Genomic DNA, 16,284 nt, shown 5'->3' on the forward strand with positions numbered 1-16,284 from the left:
TTGGGAGTTATATCAAACTCTGGCCTTGTCTAATTTTTCCCAATAACTACAATAAATATTTTATCACAGGACATGTGTTTGATAGCCTACCAAGACTTTTCACAGACCATGAAAGACTTTCCAGGTTCATAACAAATGTATCATCAGATTTTTTTTCATGCTGTAGAGGTTTCAAGATAATTGATTCCATATTTTTAATCCCAACACTAAAACGTAAGATTATCCAAGTCATTAAATATTGATCTTTGTCATAATATAAGACCATAATCGAGCTTAGCATTAAAAAAAAAACATAATTGAAGCGAGCAGCAGAAGTGTAAGGCTTTTGCAATGTGTTTAACTCTGTTCAGTTTGTGCTCTTAACAATTACATGGAAAAGATTTACATGATAATCAAACCCCTGGACCTAGAAACATGTAATTTGGGGAGTATATGCCTTCCATGATGTAAGCACTAACTGAGCAGGGATTTTTCTTAATTTGGACTCATAAGGGGGTGAAACAAGAGCTAAAGTGTTTGCAATGTACTGACTGACTGACTCATCAAAGCCCTGCTCAAACCCCTTGACCTAGAAACATGTAATTCGGGAAGTATATTCCTTCTATGATGCAAGTATCCACTAAGCAGGGATTTTTCTAAATTTGACCCCTTAAGAGGGTGAAAAGTGGTGAAATGTTTCCTCTCGACCCAGGTGATTGGGTGACAAAGTGACGTGTCCCAAGTACTGTGGGACTGTAAGCTCATTGTCTGGGTGGAGTGGCAGCTTCAGAGATGGGGCTGCAGCACAGTGCAATATTCAAATAGGGGAGCCACACCAACTGCCAGTGATGTTTGGCAGCAGTTGGGGTGACAGTTGGTGTAGCTCCCTTATTTGAATATTGGACAGTGCTGCAGCCTCACCTTTGGAGTCGCCACTGCTAAGGATTAAACACTAGTTTTTTCCCATTTGGATACTTCACTTGCTTTGTATTTAGATTTTTAATTTTTTCGAACATGGCAATTGGGTTTGTGAATGTTAAAGGGTAGAAGGTGCTTCACATTGTCCCCATCACAGGAGATAGAGCCTGCCTGTTTCGGTCCCTCTCCTATCTCATCTATGACACTGAGCTAATGGCTAGAAAGGTCATTTAAATAATTGTGAGGCACATGGTGGACAACTGGGAGGAATGATCATCATGTCCTACAACAGCGAGGGTGACAACTACACCAGCTCTGTTGAGTACCTCCTTAACATGTCCCAACTCTTTACTGTATGGTGGTTTATGCAAACTGGTGGCGGCTGGGCAACTGTTCTAGTTAGTCTTCGAGGTTTACCGCTCTTAATATTCATACTAGCATGCTCCTTTACACCAGAGTCATAAAATAAACTAAGCATATAAGTTAAAATGGTATTAATGAAATGAAAATATCTAAGGTTAACCCAGGTGAAACCGGGGACATCAGCTAGTATAATACTACTTAGGTGAATCCCACCACAACCTCCCTAACCAGTCCAAAAAAAATTGTATTTGGGTCTTGTGTCTTCGGTTCCAAGCCTTAGGGGGCAGATTCAAAGCTGTGAATTCTGTACTTTGAAGTCCTATGTTAATATTTTATGCATATAGAAGGGATATTTTTGGCAAAAAAACAGAACAGCTTGTGCACTTCACTGCAATGTCTTCAACTTGTCAATTGTAAATGATGTCACACGTCAATTCTGCACTGTGTGAATTGCATCAACGAGGGGAAATCATCCTGAACACCAAAATTGTGGGAAATAAGATAGCAGGGCAGTGCAGGAGGTTGTTAGTGGCCATTAGCAAAGCATAGGAGGCTGTTATATGGTGTTACAAAGTTGAATTTTACTACTTTTACAAAGGAAGGAAAAATGATAGCCAGGATGTGTATATCAGTCAATACAAGAATTTAGAGTAATTGCGGGTACATTTTGTGAATTATACAGTAAATGTCTATATACAGGTAATAAAATATTGTTTAATAAAAACCTTGGAACTCCCAGATATAAAACACCTTTTCCATCAATACAACACCAACATACATGTCCTACTTCATTAAACCCATGATTCTGTTTTTTAGTGAAAAGCACATAAAAAATGGCTTTATTGGATATATTTTACTATTTAGACATCTCTAAATATATTACTTAGTGAGAGGGGTGTACCAGGGGTACTGCACTATATCATGCCATTTTTACATGAAAATAAGGACTTTTTCATAGCTGTTACCTAGTTTGGAGGTACAAACTAAAAGCTGCAATTGAATAGTTAAAAAAAAAGTTGCAGCTGTGGGTTTTGTCCACGTGAATACGCTGCATAACCTAGTTCAGAATAATTGAATTTGCGCCTCAAACTGCTATGCAGTAGCCAAAAAAGTTACTTAATAATATTACACAGAGCATGAGTAAAAAATACAGTTAGGGTGGAGAAATTTTATAAACAGGTGGCTTATTTAAGAGAGCTACCATTAACATTCAGAAATATGTCAAAGTTTCAAGAGCTTATTGAATTGACTATATATATTAGAATAAGCAAGGAACATAGGGAACCATTTTCCTATGCACTTCTTCTCGGCAATCCCACTGACACAGCAACCAAATGCTTTTAGAGGGGAAACAAAATAGTTTGTGCTCAGCTGCACAGCAAATGAGACGTGAGCCATCTGAAATTCTGTCAAGGTGTTATACATTTTACATATATATTATATTTTAAGAAATCTTATGGTAAAAAGACATGCCAAAAAAAATGGACTATCACTGTTGCTCTAGGTATGGCGGTAACAATTACACCACAACAGTACCTGAAGAACATAACCCCGGATGTAGTCTTGGAGTGTCCAGTCAAGTGAATGTAGGATCTGTATAACCTCTTCTTGCTTTAGGACACTGAAGAGTCGGTCAAGCAGAATTTTCAGACGAATGGGAATGGCTTGAGTTCCATAAAGCATAAGGCTGCTAATATCGAAGACTACGCTGGACTGAACAATCTCAACTTGGCTGGTGGGATAGAAGTGAGGAATCTGTAACTTGCTCAAAGCTAAATCAAAACAGGAGAAACATGTATAAGAAACAGGGTATCAATAAGCAACCCTCCATCCCCGAATAGTTCACAGTTTAATTACATAACAATAAAACATATTTACCATGTGCCACCCATCCGTGTCTACACTGCTCACAATGACGGGGGCTAATTTTTGCAGGCTTAAATCCCAGACAGATGCAGTTTACCAATGTACATCTTATTGCCTGTGCAAAAAAAATTTTAATAAAAAAAAGTATATATATATATTTATTAGAAAGTTCAAAATATGACACTAAATCAGTAATAATTATCATTATTAGATTTAGAAAAAACAAATACAACTACAGGTTGAGTCTCCCATATCCAAAATGCTTGGGACCAGGGGTATTTTGGATAACGGAATAGTCTGTATTTTGGAATATTTGCATACCATAATGAAATATCTTGGGAATGATACCCCAATATACACACAGAATGCATTTATGTGCTATATACACCTTATACTTACAAGCCTGCAGGTAATTTTATACAATATTTTTAATACTTTTGTGGCTCAAGCAAAGTTTGTGTACAGAAATGAAACTCATTTATGTTTCATATACACCTTATACACACAGCCTGAAGGTATTTTATACAATATTTTTAATAATTTGTGCCTTAGACAAAGTTTGTGTACATTGAACCATCAAAAATCAAAGGTTTAATTATCTCAGTCATGCCAAAATTATTCCGTATTTCGGAATATTTGGATATGGGAGACTCAACCACCTGTACCAGTTACTGATCTAACAAATATACTTGTTTGATTCATGAATATGTTGAATTATTAGGAAACAGCAATGAAATACAATTATAATTATACACAAAATACATATAATATTATGATGATAGCTGACCGATTATAGTCTGTAATCAAAGGTTTAATGCCTACACAGGCAATGCAATTATCACATTTAGCTAAGGAGCACATCTATCTATCTGTATATGTTATGCAGGTCATAGTGATCACCAATAGGATAGCTTTTCATAGTCAGTTACACAAACTATGGTCAGAATCTAGTGTATTGGAAGGCACAGGAGGTTAGAAAAAACTGCTAAAGGTTCCATGTCTGTTAAATATGTGCAGTGCCCACTATTACCAATGAGCCTACACTGGGGAAACATATTAATCCTCTGGGAAAACCATTCCTGTACAGAGTGGAAAACAGATTATGGGAGTCTAAGAAAACCAGTCTCAAGTTACTCCTATTAGCATTTCATCAGCAGCATTTCCTACAGGGGTTTAGAACATCTGTTGAAACTTTGTGTGCAAGTGATTTATATTTAAACAATGTATATAAATACTTAAATTAAAAAACAAACAAAAAAACAAACAAACACTATTTTATAACCTAATATTATCCATTTTATATTGCAGAGGAAATAAGCACTACTGGGTCAGTCAAGGTTTACAGAGACCTCAACATGACCCATTTCATTTGGGAGATAATCACCCTGAAAATTATGTTCAAAATAAATTAACCTGGCTCAATTAACTAGTATAAACAATTTACAAATATTCATTCATTAACTGTGCCAAGGTCCATCCAGCTAGAAAGTCAGGGCTAAGGCCAGGAGCAGAGAAATACCCCCAGGATGAGAATTAAATGGGTCTGGTAGACATCTCTTCGCTGTGATCTAACAACTTGCACTTACTGCACATGTTTCCCCAGCCCTAGTGTTTTACACTAATGGACAGAGTGCAATTCTAAAACGACTTTAAATAATAAAAAATAAACACAAATTAATAACACTAGTCCTGGAACATTTAAATAGTTCAAACAAAATCCATAAAGAGACAAAGATGAAAGAATATATATGACCTTATTGAATAAAGGTAAAGTGTTGGGGGCTTACCTCATTCATTTTGCACTTTGGTTCAGTCCCCACAAACAGCTGAATCTCATTCCCTGGAATGCACTCACTAAGACACAAAACATAAGGTCAAGTTACTTTCTGAAAACTCTTCTTGGCAAAGCTTCCCAAACCAGCTACCACCCTCATTACAGATATTCACTCCGCTACAGCTAATGACTTCTGTTTAGTATCAATAAGCCTTAACCCATTCACACAGCGTATTACAGAGGGGAAGATCAGACTGACAGGTCAAGCCTTCTCCTTTTCCTATCACATGGATGACTGAGATCGTACTCATCCAGCATTGTTTAATATCTGTACTTGTCACCACCACATCCACTGGATGACGACTCAGTGTATTTATTACTGATTCTTTAATGTTTTTGTGTTGCCTAGCAAATTATATCAGTTACATTGCTCAGCTCCAATATTGCTTAATCCATTTGGATACCCCCCCTTCCTCCTCCGACTTCCATCTGTACTCTAAGTTACATAGAAACATAGACCACCACATCTGCCAAGAGACTGATCTGATCCATGGATAGGTCACTCTTTCAGTCTCCCTTGGGAATGTGTCCCCTTGTTCTAATAATCCTCTTATTTTTTTTACCTTTTTTTTTTTTTAACTACCTTCCTAAACAATAATATGATCTTTGATACACTGGAATGTTCTATTATAATCACCTCTGGCCATTATCTCCACCTTTTTAGTAGCACTTCTCAGATTTATTTCTATTTCACAAATGTGTTTTTGGAAACAAAGCTTGAAGAACTGTGTAGAAAACTGTGGGTGACATTCTACCAGCAAACCGAACCGGGGTCATCTTACGATATGCAGAGAATGCCTAGAGGACATATTTGCACTAGTCTTCTGGAGACTCCAGCAGGTAGCTCAGGTGGGTTTGGGGGACAGTGTGAGCCTTTGAGTAGCTTCCGACAAGTCATTGCCAGGGCCCCACTCACCTCTGGCCCAGTAGCTTTCACATACCCAGTAGCCCAATGTTGTTGCTCAACTAGCTTTACCCATTCCACAGGGTTGAAAAAAAAAAGTTTAAAATTAAACTTTTTTTTCCCCTAAAACATGGTTGATCAAGGTTCCAATACATAACAATGTTTCGCAGTATTAATATAATATGCAGTATTTCATTGTTTCCATTAAAACATTAATGCAAAAAAAGGGTTTAAAAAGAAAAATTGTAAACAAATTTTTTTTATTTTTTCTAACCCTGTGATACCACTGAGTTAGATCCAAGGATGTTCATTGTCAGTTTAAATTAGAATGACACATCACAGCTACGTAAACTAGAGGCACTGAATCCATTCACCATAGTCATTATACAGATTATGATATATTTAGAAGGATAACAATTAGTAAAACATTAGACATACAATAAACTAGTATCAATTTGACAACTGCTTGCAACAGTGCTATTAAAAGAAATAAAAAAATTATAATATTATATACACACACACACATATATATATATATATATATACATACATACATACATACACAGACACACATATATACATATACACACACACACACACACACACACACACACACACACACACACACACACACACAACAGGTTATAAATGGAGCCTATACCCTGAAAAGAGACCGACACTAACCTGGGGATTCACACTGCTACAGAGACTTGCATTAGAGTATCATACAGCCTGGAGATTGTTAATCTTCCATTCAGAAAGTCCATACTAATGACAAGCCTAACAACAATATTTTATAACACACACACACACACACACACACACACACACACACACACACACACACACAGAGTTGAAGCATACCTTGGTCATGAGCTTTCTAGAGATTTTATTAAAGTCATCTGTTTGTAGATACATGCAATCACTATGTACAAAGCGCAGCAACACATCTCTGTCTCCTGTGAGTAAAGTAACAGCAATCGCACAAGTACTGTCCTGACAGGAGACTAGTCAATATTAATGAGCATTACACAGACAAACTGATTTGGGATCATGGCAGGCTCTCCATTGTCTACATGTGTCTACAATCAGTTGATCCTAAAATGTAAGAATAGGCAAAATAGCTATACAATATAAGTCATGTCTCAATATCAAGAGGAGAACTCATACACTAGGCCCGCATCAGTTCCACTGTAACCCTTCCAAGTCTGGCAGTAATCTTACAACGACTGTGTGCTCACTCAATTTAGTCATAAAATCCATTGTATTGTTTGTTTTCAATTCCACCAGATCAGTATACAATAACTTTGCTTTTTTATAATATTAATCAGAAATAATTCATAGAAATTATTTCATGCAATATAAATCTTTAAACATTGTTACTGAATTTGGTCAATATTGCAACAAGCAACATCTTTACAAACAGTGAACAGAGATAAACTTGGGATAATCTCCTTTAAATAGCAAACTCTAGAGAGCATGGCAGACTTATCTGCTATTTCTATTACAGGGACACATTGTTATCATGCAATGTCCTATCATTCTGCCTGAAAATACGGCCCTGTGGAACATGTTGGCGATATATACATACAAATATTTATTCCACCAAACACAATCTCTAATTTCATGCCTGTACTTTACAGCACTGCTGAATGTACAATGCACATAAATGCATTTTAATCCATATTCACACACACATCAGCTAGGCTTACATGTTTTACACTGAAGTGAGCCCCCCCCCACAGACACAAAAAGGTTTAATGATTTAATATATGATGGCCATCCAATTTCATATACATATTTGATGCTATAGTTTAGAAAAACTGCCATTTTAATTGATGCTGAAAGACCAGAATTGATCCGGTGTAAAATGTACAGCATCATGAACTTGACCTAATTGCCAAAAAACCATACAAGTGTAATTCATGGGACCAGGTTTACATTTTATCACAATCTCAAGATAATATACAAATTAATACAATGAAACACCAAAAAACACTGTAAATTAAATTTCTTTGAAACAAGTGTAACAAAAATGAAAGCTAAGTGGTCATATCTGATATAAATCTGCACCAAGGACAGATGAACTAAAGTTATAGGAACCTCATAGCTAATGCTTCCAGGGGTTTCTTTGCCCAATTTTTCACAAGTTCTCTACACACTTACGTCTAAACAGTTTGTGCTACCTGGTAGCAATCACTTTAAGTGCTCATTTGATTTATGCAACTTAATAAATGCATATTTGGTGGCAAATTGGAACACTGGCAGTAATCACCACACTGCACTACCATGTTTGTAGAGTGTAGCTGGAATACATGGGCAGAGATGGACAAAGTAACACTAAATTCATAGCCGCTGAGTGCACCTGGCTACAGACAATTATTAACATCATCTCCACATCTATTATAGAAGTAACATGGATTTAACATGTGCTGCAAACCTGACCCACAAAAGGGGACCTAAGCAAAGAAAATAATTGAAGTCAAAATTACATATTGGCAAAACGACAGTGATGCCTTTTAAATATATTGTGCCGAGAGATTTTATTTGTGGCACACTGGGATGGTAATGTATGAATGACAGATTTTACGCTTTCATTTGCTTTTGTGTTCATGTTTGCTGTGCAATGCCTGTTACATTTACACAAGTACTCTTAGTAGCACCACTGACACAGCAAATACCGTTAGCCATACTGAATGAACAAGAGGCAGTAACCTAATTCCTACACACCTAGAACAGATCAAAGCACTGTGCTAAAAGTACTACGGCCAGTGAGGATGGGAGGTGCACAGGACTGACAAGTGACTAGCTACAGTACCACCGACTATCTCTAACCTTGTATTGCACCATACAGGGAATCACTTTGGGATCTACTGAAACTAAAGAAACTTAACAACGTAGATATCAGTCATCAGATGCAGATGAGTTAGTGTGGCTAAAGCCCAAACCTAAATAGGTCCCACACTGATAAATGAGCCTAGCCAAGCATAACACATTAGCATCATTCAATGAAGGATGGAAGGGTTAATTGGTCCTTATTCTACATGTCTGTACTCATCTGCACCCACATAATAATACCCTATATCATAGCAGTGGAGACATCTTTACATACCAACGTAGATAGCTGATCTCGCATAGATGAAAATCACAAATTATTGACAGAGGCTGTCAATTAACAGCTGTACTTGGATATGCGTCATGCCGATGCCTGTGCACGTAACAGCCCATCCAATACATGGTCATTGTGTTACACTGGCCATCAGGCCCCTGCACCGCCAAACCTTGGCAAAAGTCTATGAATATCTAATAGGGATCATCATTCTTCACTTTAAAGCTCACGCTGTCATTACAATTAGTTATTTTAGTCACCTTTGTAACTTGCGAACTTAATGTGCTAATAACAGTTTGCCTACTGACATTACCTGTGGAAATGCCTTTAATATAACTTAGCATTTGTCTAGAGTTCGCTGTCCAGTACTCAATAAGGGATCATTAAAAAGAAAGACAGACCAATACTGGCTGCCAGTACAATGCTAATCCCAATAATCAATTCCTCACAAAAATACTAAAAACTAGGTTTGCCGAAATTATGAATGTGGCAACTGTATAGCCCGAATAGGAAAGATCTGCCCAAACCACATCACAGCAGGGGCACTTGTACACTGTATTCACGTGGGGACCCAATTTGTCCTTGCAAACACTCTCAAGCCTCACGCAGAATACTTATTAACCTCAGCACTGCCTGCACAAGTTGGTGAAACAAGAGTTTTATAATGAGTGACGTAACTGCTCAGGTTTTGTAATTGTGATAAAAGCGCTTCCTATGACATAAAATGTAAGGGATGATAAAGACTTTGGTTGCTTCACAGACAGACATGCTACAAAAGACCATTATCCACTCTAGCCTGTAATAAACCAAGAAGTTGAGACAGTGGCAGCTCAGTGGAAACGAGGAGCAGTAGAGAAGAACATGTTTCTACACTGCCTTTGAGAAAGTTTAGCTTCCAGCTATGCACTGATTAATATCAGATCTCCTCCTTTACTTGCCTCTTGACAATCGTGTCACATCTGGCTGACAAATCCTTACAAGCTTATCCAAACCTAGGCAGCCCAGATCATGCTCCAGGACTTGCTAGGAGGAAGCAGCAACACCAGTCCTGTACTGATGTGCCATCATGAGACTAATGAAGCTGACTTCACTTGTAGACTGCAGAAACACGAAGCAGCATAACATGCCTGGAGCTCCTTCCAACAAAGATGTTAGCTTACCCAACAGATAAAAACAACAATAAGTGTTCCAGTTCAAGAAGCCAAAACAGCTACACGATTCCAAGCTGTGCAGGAGATAATCACAGATTAACATGAGAGCAGTAAGACACCTATACATACAGGAGAAACAGGACAGTTTGTCTCTAGATTGTACTTTCCATCGCTGGCATTACATCAAACTCAGAAAATGGCTTAGGCACACCTATGTTAATGGATACTGCATAGTTAAAGCCATCTATCAGTGTATTGATTGTTCTGTACCAAGTTCAGTGGAAAGATTTGTTTCCTATCCATAACTACAGGAAAAGCTTAACGTAAAAAGAGAGAGAGAAAGGAGAAATATGAATCTCGGCACATTTTCCCATAAAATAGCAGCTTTTTAAAAATTAATAACATGCACTTGTAAAGAACATATATTTAGTCCATTAAGTGTTACGACAATAGAGCGCACAGAGAATATTCCATATAATCGGAGAATTGAATCGCACTCTGATGCACAGAGCCCACACTCTCATCATCATCATCATCACAGGGCTTTCAATGCACAGGGACTGCAGGACTAAGTGTGCTCTGTGGGAGGACAATAACAGGAGGAGATGGTATGCATAATTTACACACACTGATCACTGGCCACTAATAACACTGAGGAGGACTTTAGGAAAATTGTTTTTACTGCCTGCTCTAAAGAGCATTTCTGCATCATAATAAGAACATTAAAGCACTTTATACAGAACTCCTTTAAAGTTACATTGTCACTTATCAGCATTAGTCAGTATGTGTACAAAATGCACTAGTCAGATACAATCACCTGATTAAAAAAAAATACCCACAGTCTTCATATAATCAATAAATATACAGTTTTCAAAATTTACAGAAACAAAATCAGAAAATAAATTGGTTTACAATTTGGCCAATTTTATAAAGAACATTGTAATGTAAAACAATAAAAAAATGACATGTATAAAAAGTTTCCTTACTTTGTCCATTTCTAGGGAGAAATCATGTCACACAGGCAGTTCCTCATTCCCTCAATGAGTACTCCAGCTATGTACTTGAAGCGCACTCCTGTCTGTACAAGTACTAAAACAGAACATCACACGCCTTCTTAGCCTTGTCTGAATATGAGCACCTCAAGGTCTGATGAATACTAAGACTGCACAGGGGAGTGGAATGAGATCCTCCCACTTGGTGTTCCGTGGGCCCTCCAAGTTTGTGTCTGCCTGGCTCACCTCTGCAGCATGCTCTCACCTCAGTGCCCTGGTGTGCTCTGTTCCAGCATGCTCTCAGTCACAGGGCTGTCCCCTCACAGCTGGCTTGAAGAGGGCATGACACTCATCTTTCACAGAGATTTGATCAAAAGGAATCACAGAGGCTTGAGGCACTCCTGATGCAGTCTAAGGAGATTCTACCTCAGCTCTGGCAGCCTAAGTAATGCATTAAATCAATGCAGCTGACCTAAGGCCACTTACCATTTTTTTTCTGAAGAACAGAACTATATGTATAAACCACCAGGCTTATTTCAGATTGGAATTACTTGTTAGAACCAGTGACCTAACCCCATCTAACTCCCCAAACTGATAATATTCACCATCTTTCTAAAATCGCACACTGAAAAACGATTAAGAAGATCTGGAAATCTGGAATCTAATGCACAAACTTGTAAATATTGCACAAAACTGAAAATATTCACTATGTTTCTCAAATCGTACACTGAAAAACAATTAAACAGGATCTGGAAATCTAGAATCTAATGTACAAATTTGCAAATATTGCACATAATTTAAATAAGAGGGATAATTGTAACTTATTCACAAAGCATTAATTGCAAATAATATCACCTCTTGTTAGTGTAATTACATCAATAATTTGCAGGGACACTTTTGTAATGAGCAGGTGCATTTCAGCATGTACATTCTACAGTAGGTAAGACATTTGAGGACTACAATTGCTGTTATGGCATGCTTTTCTCATGTGGCTAAAATTACATTTATTTACATTTGCAATACATTGCTTCAATAGATATCAAGTCAGTGCAGGGACATCAGAAGGGCCGCAAATTACCCTTAAATCTGCAGCAACATATCAGGAGGCAGCGTAAACAAGTGTTACAAGCAATAACAATAAAGCAGGTAGGAGCTGGGAATGCTGGTGAACGCTTGGCGGGCTGCATGTGGACTTAGTGTCACCTGTTGTCCATCAATGTATTACATTATAACAAGAATAGTAAGAATTGCAATAAGAGTTGAAGAAAGCAATTGGTCAATATTATATTGGAAGTCCATGAAACATCTTTAAAACCTGGAACTACTGCCGGATATTAGGAGCATTGGTCATCTGTATGTACCTGTTAAAAAGCAATGCTAACACAAACCTATACGTATTGGAGGATGTGTGTAAAAGTGTACAGAAATTATTGTTAATGCTTTGTGTCTTATCTACTAAAGTAGCATGAAGCAATTTGACAAAGTGTCATCAGAGAGACGGCACAGAGAACCAACCAATAGGAAATGTTTCTCCTTCTGTTAAGCTGGGTACACACTGACAGATATATTGGCCGATCACTTGATCGGTCAATATATCTAGTGCCCGGAGGCCAGTGTCTACCAGCGATATGTCTGTGAACGACATCGTTCACAGACATATTGCGTCGACTGCGCTGCACAGCCGATGGACAGATATATCTGCAGACACATCTGTCCATTGGCAAGTGTGTACGGGTGATCAGCCAATCGCCTGTACACATGATTGGAAGATGATGGTCGTTCAGTGTGTATGAACGACCATCATCTTCTACAGATATATCTGCAGATCACTCGATCTGCAGATATATCTGCTAGGTGTGTACCCAGCTTTTCTCTCCTGATCCTGGTGACATTACGGTGTCTCTTACAAACTTACCTGCCAGCCAAGCCCACTACGGAATGCAATGCACACAGGGGTGTAAATACATTACGACAGGAAGAAATTCCTGCACGGTGTGCTTGTGTGTCAGGCAAGTAAAGGAAGGCATAATAGGAGGAAGACTTAAAGGATAATTCCACACAAAACTGAACATTCAGTCTTGTGTGTGAAATATCCTATGTGAAACCCGATCTCAAAAAGTGCAATGACAGCATGCAGAGAGAGCAGCAGGCACACACAGGATGTCAGGGGGCCCAGCGCAGAGCTGGAACGCTGAACCCCAGGTAAGTAAGTTTTGGGAAACAAGTTTAATTTAGACTATTGCACAAAACATTGAGTTCTTAGTTATTGGTAAAATCACTAATACCCCTTTCACACTGCATTAACGGGTCGCACTCAGGATTTTGTACACGGGTCCATCCTGGATGCGACCCGGCAAACCCGGCTGAGACCTCTTTCAAACTGGCTCCCCGACCAGACTTATTGCCAGGTCGATGAAGTCACCACCACCACGTGCCGAGCCGGCGCTTGGAGATAAGATCACACTTTATCAAGTGTCTTGATAAAAGAGCAACGCTCTGAAACGTTGACAACTCACTGTGCAGTTGAAGTGTCTGCTTTTTTGTATGGATGTAGATAGCCGGAGTGCCGTCCTGTTCCTTCTTGTGTCTTTATTGCTATTTGGGAAAGGCACCTGGAAACGCTGTGGGCTATACTGTGGAGTGCCGAACATACATAATCTAATATATATATAATATATATATATATATATGTTACTAATATGTATAATGTCAACATGTCTAAAAGGGAATTCCCCATTTCCTTTATAAGTGTGGTCTTAACATTTTACTGCCTTCCATAAATACAGTACTTCACGTTGGGCGTCATTGAGAGATGGACGTTAATGCAATCACAGCTGCGATTTTATACGCAATGCAGCTGCAAAAATATGCTAGGTTCCAAAGATCACCTGAGCATAAGGACGCCCACTGCTGCCTTCGTACATGCGTATGATGTCGCTTACCTGCGTAAATATTCGTAACATTGATGCACATCGAGCGGCCATCTTGCATTTGCGGAAGGTCTGACATGTTGCAGACTTGGCAGCTCTCCTGACTGGCAGAGGGCTCGCATGCTGCGTAGGAGATTGCAAGGGCTAATTTATGCACACCCATGTAACGGCGTTCAAAAGGCCAGACACGCCTTTTTTCAGACCACCCCCAAACGCTGACTACCTGTCACTCACTTTGCGAGTGGATCCTCTGTGCGTCCAGAATTGTAAGTGCGATGTGATCGAAGCACACGTATAGTGTGACTTATACGCATGCGCACTGGCAAACAATCACTCGATCTACATCCGTACTGGCCATTGCGTTCTTCTCTGAATCAGGCCCATTATTTCTAGCAGTAACATTCACAACAGCAAGAGGACAGCCCTGAGAGAAATTCTAAACCTGTAATTGCTCTTATCATTTTGTGCTGCCAAAGTGGTCACTCTCAATCCCAAAAGAAACAGACTGTAAAATGTATACTTGGACTGCATGACATGTAGCCCAAAAAAGGTTCCACATGAAAATGCAAAGCACCTGGGAGAACAATTCAAATTTCACAGTACACTGTCCAACATTCCCAAGAAATAGGCTTTGGAAACCTAAGCTTCCTCTGATTTAAGATTGCTGCATAGAAAGCCGAAATCTGAAAGAGAATCAATTTTCTCTGCTGCAGCTCATACAAGAGAACATTTACAGTCTCCAAAATGTACTCTACAGACAGGAAGTGGACGGGACCAGTAGCCACATCTGGAGAAAACTTTATTTTTTAAAACAACACAAATTTGACATCTCAGAGGAAACATTATATCCCCTTCATTATCCACTTTACACCTAGAGAACAGACTTGTTCTTCAGGAGGTATTTAGATCTGGTAAACCAAACAGTCTAATGTGGCATTCACCTTGTCAGTCACATACCATTGCCAGTTCTACACAGCATATATTTTGGATCCTAAACCTGTGCTAAACTTCCATCAAGCATATACCATCTTCTCCAGCACTTATCTACAGTAGCTCTTCACTTTTTGAAATACTGTGTGACATACGTATTTGTGTGTGTATGAACATTATATATATATATATATATATATATATATATATATATATCCAGCACTCCTTGTATAAAGGTACTTAGCTGGTTGCCCCTACGATTCATAATGTGTATATTCTATACAGTGCGGCACTCCACGCTTGTAAATGACACAACACAGTCGGTTTGATGTGATCAACGTTTCAATGCTATAATCAGCATTTTCTTTAGGACAATAATACAAGTGTTCGTCTTACCTTATATAAGCATGAAACACCCAGTGCACACACGCAGCCAGGCCGGGGCGGGACCACGCACCCGACCTGCGGCGCATCCCTGATGACGTCATCACGTCATGCCGGCAGTGTACCATCACCATAGTTACAGGACGCTATAACACAGAATCACAATATGCTAGGACTGGACATCGATATAAAGATATTACAGAGAATACATGCTATACTCTATCCAATCGTCTCATAACTATATGAAAAAATAAGGTGTGGAAATGAAACACACACAATAAATATATATATATATATATATATATATATACATATATACATACGACAGACTCAATCCACGGCACTCGACCATCTGGGGTGCCCTTGGTATGTGGCCACACCATCTACATAAAAAATATCATACAAACTCGGCACTCACATGCTTTTCAAACTGCAACTCCTTTGAACATAGGGAATGTTGGTTCCAAAATATTGCAATAATTTGTTAAGCTGGCCACCGCTTCACGGTCATTCCCATCTAGCCAGTCCCTACACTGATTCTCAGATAAATGAACTTGATCTGCCATCTTGGGCTCAAGCTTGCATACATTTTAAACATGAAACTGGGTCCTGCCTTAAAGAGACAGGACCACACCCAGGGCTATCAGTTAATAAGCACCTGGAAAAAGAAAAAAGTTTGTCTTACATTTGAAAAACAGGGTGCCCTAGCAAGTGTGACCACAAAATTTAAATAAACGACAGGCTCAATCCACGACACTCGACCATCTGGGGTGCCCTTGGTGTGTGACCACACCATCTACATAAAAAATATCATACAAACTCGGCACTCACATGCTTTTCAAACTGCAACTCCTTTGAACATAGGAAATGTTGGTTCCAAAATATTGCAATAATTTGTTAAACTGGCCACCGCTTCACTGTAAT

General features: G+C 38.7%; 1 protein-coding gene across 3 annotated transcripts in view; it reads right to left on the reverse strand.

The window, feature by feature from the left end:
• BNC1 (basonuclin zinc finger protein 1) overlaps positions 1-16,284 on the reverse strand; it is a 198,949-nt gene that overhangs the window by 20,270 nt on the left and 162,395 nt on the right. For 2 of the 3 annotated variants that reach the window (XM_088472844.1, XM_088472843.1), the window contains exons 3-5: positions 4,914-4,980; positions 3,139-3,241; positions 2,797-3,032 (exon numbers count right to left, since the gene is read on the reverse strand). In XM_088472844.1, coding sequence (XP_088328970.1) covers positions 2,797-3,032; positions 3,139-3,241; positions 4,914-4,922 — 348 coding nt within the window. In that variant the 5' untranslated portion in view covers positions 4,923-4,980. Of the gene's footprint in view, positions 1-2,796; positions 3,033-3,138; positions 3,242-4,913; positions 4,981-11,110; positions 11,208-16,284 lie in introns of those variants that run through there. The other variant, XM_088472845.1, reaches the window with a different exon arrangement.

The sequence above is a fragment of the Taudactylus pleione genome, unplaced genomic scaffold (assembly GCF_031769625.1).
Source record: "Taudactylus pleione unplaced genomic scaffold, aTauple2 ptg000129l, whole genome shotgun sequence".
In the NCBI taxonomy this organism is placed as follows: Eukaryota; Metazoa; Chordata; class Amphibia; order Anura; family Myobatrachidae; genus Taudactylus; species Taudactylus pleione.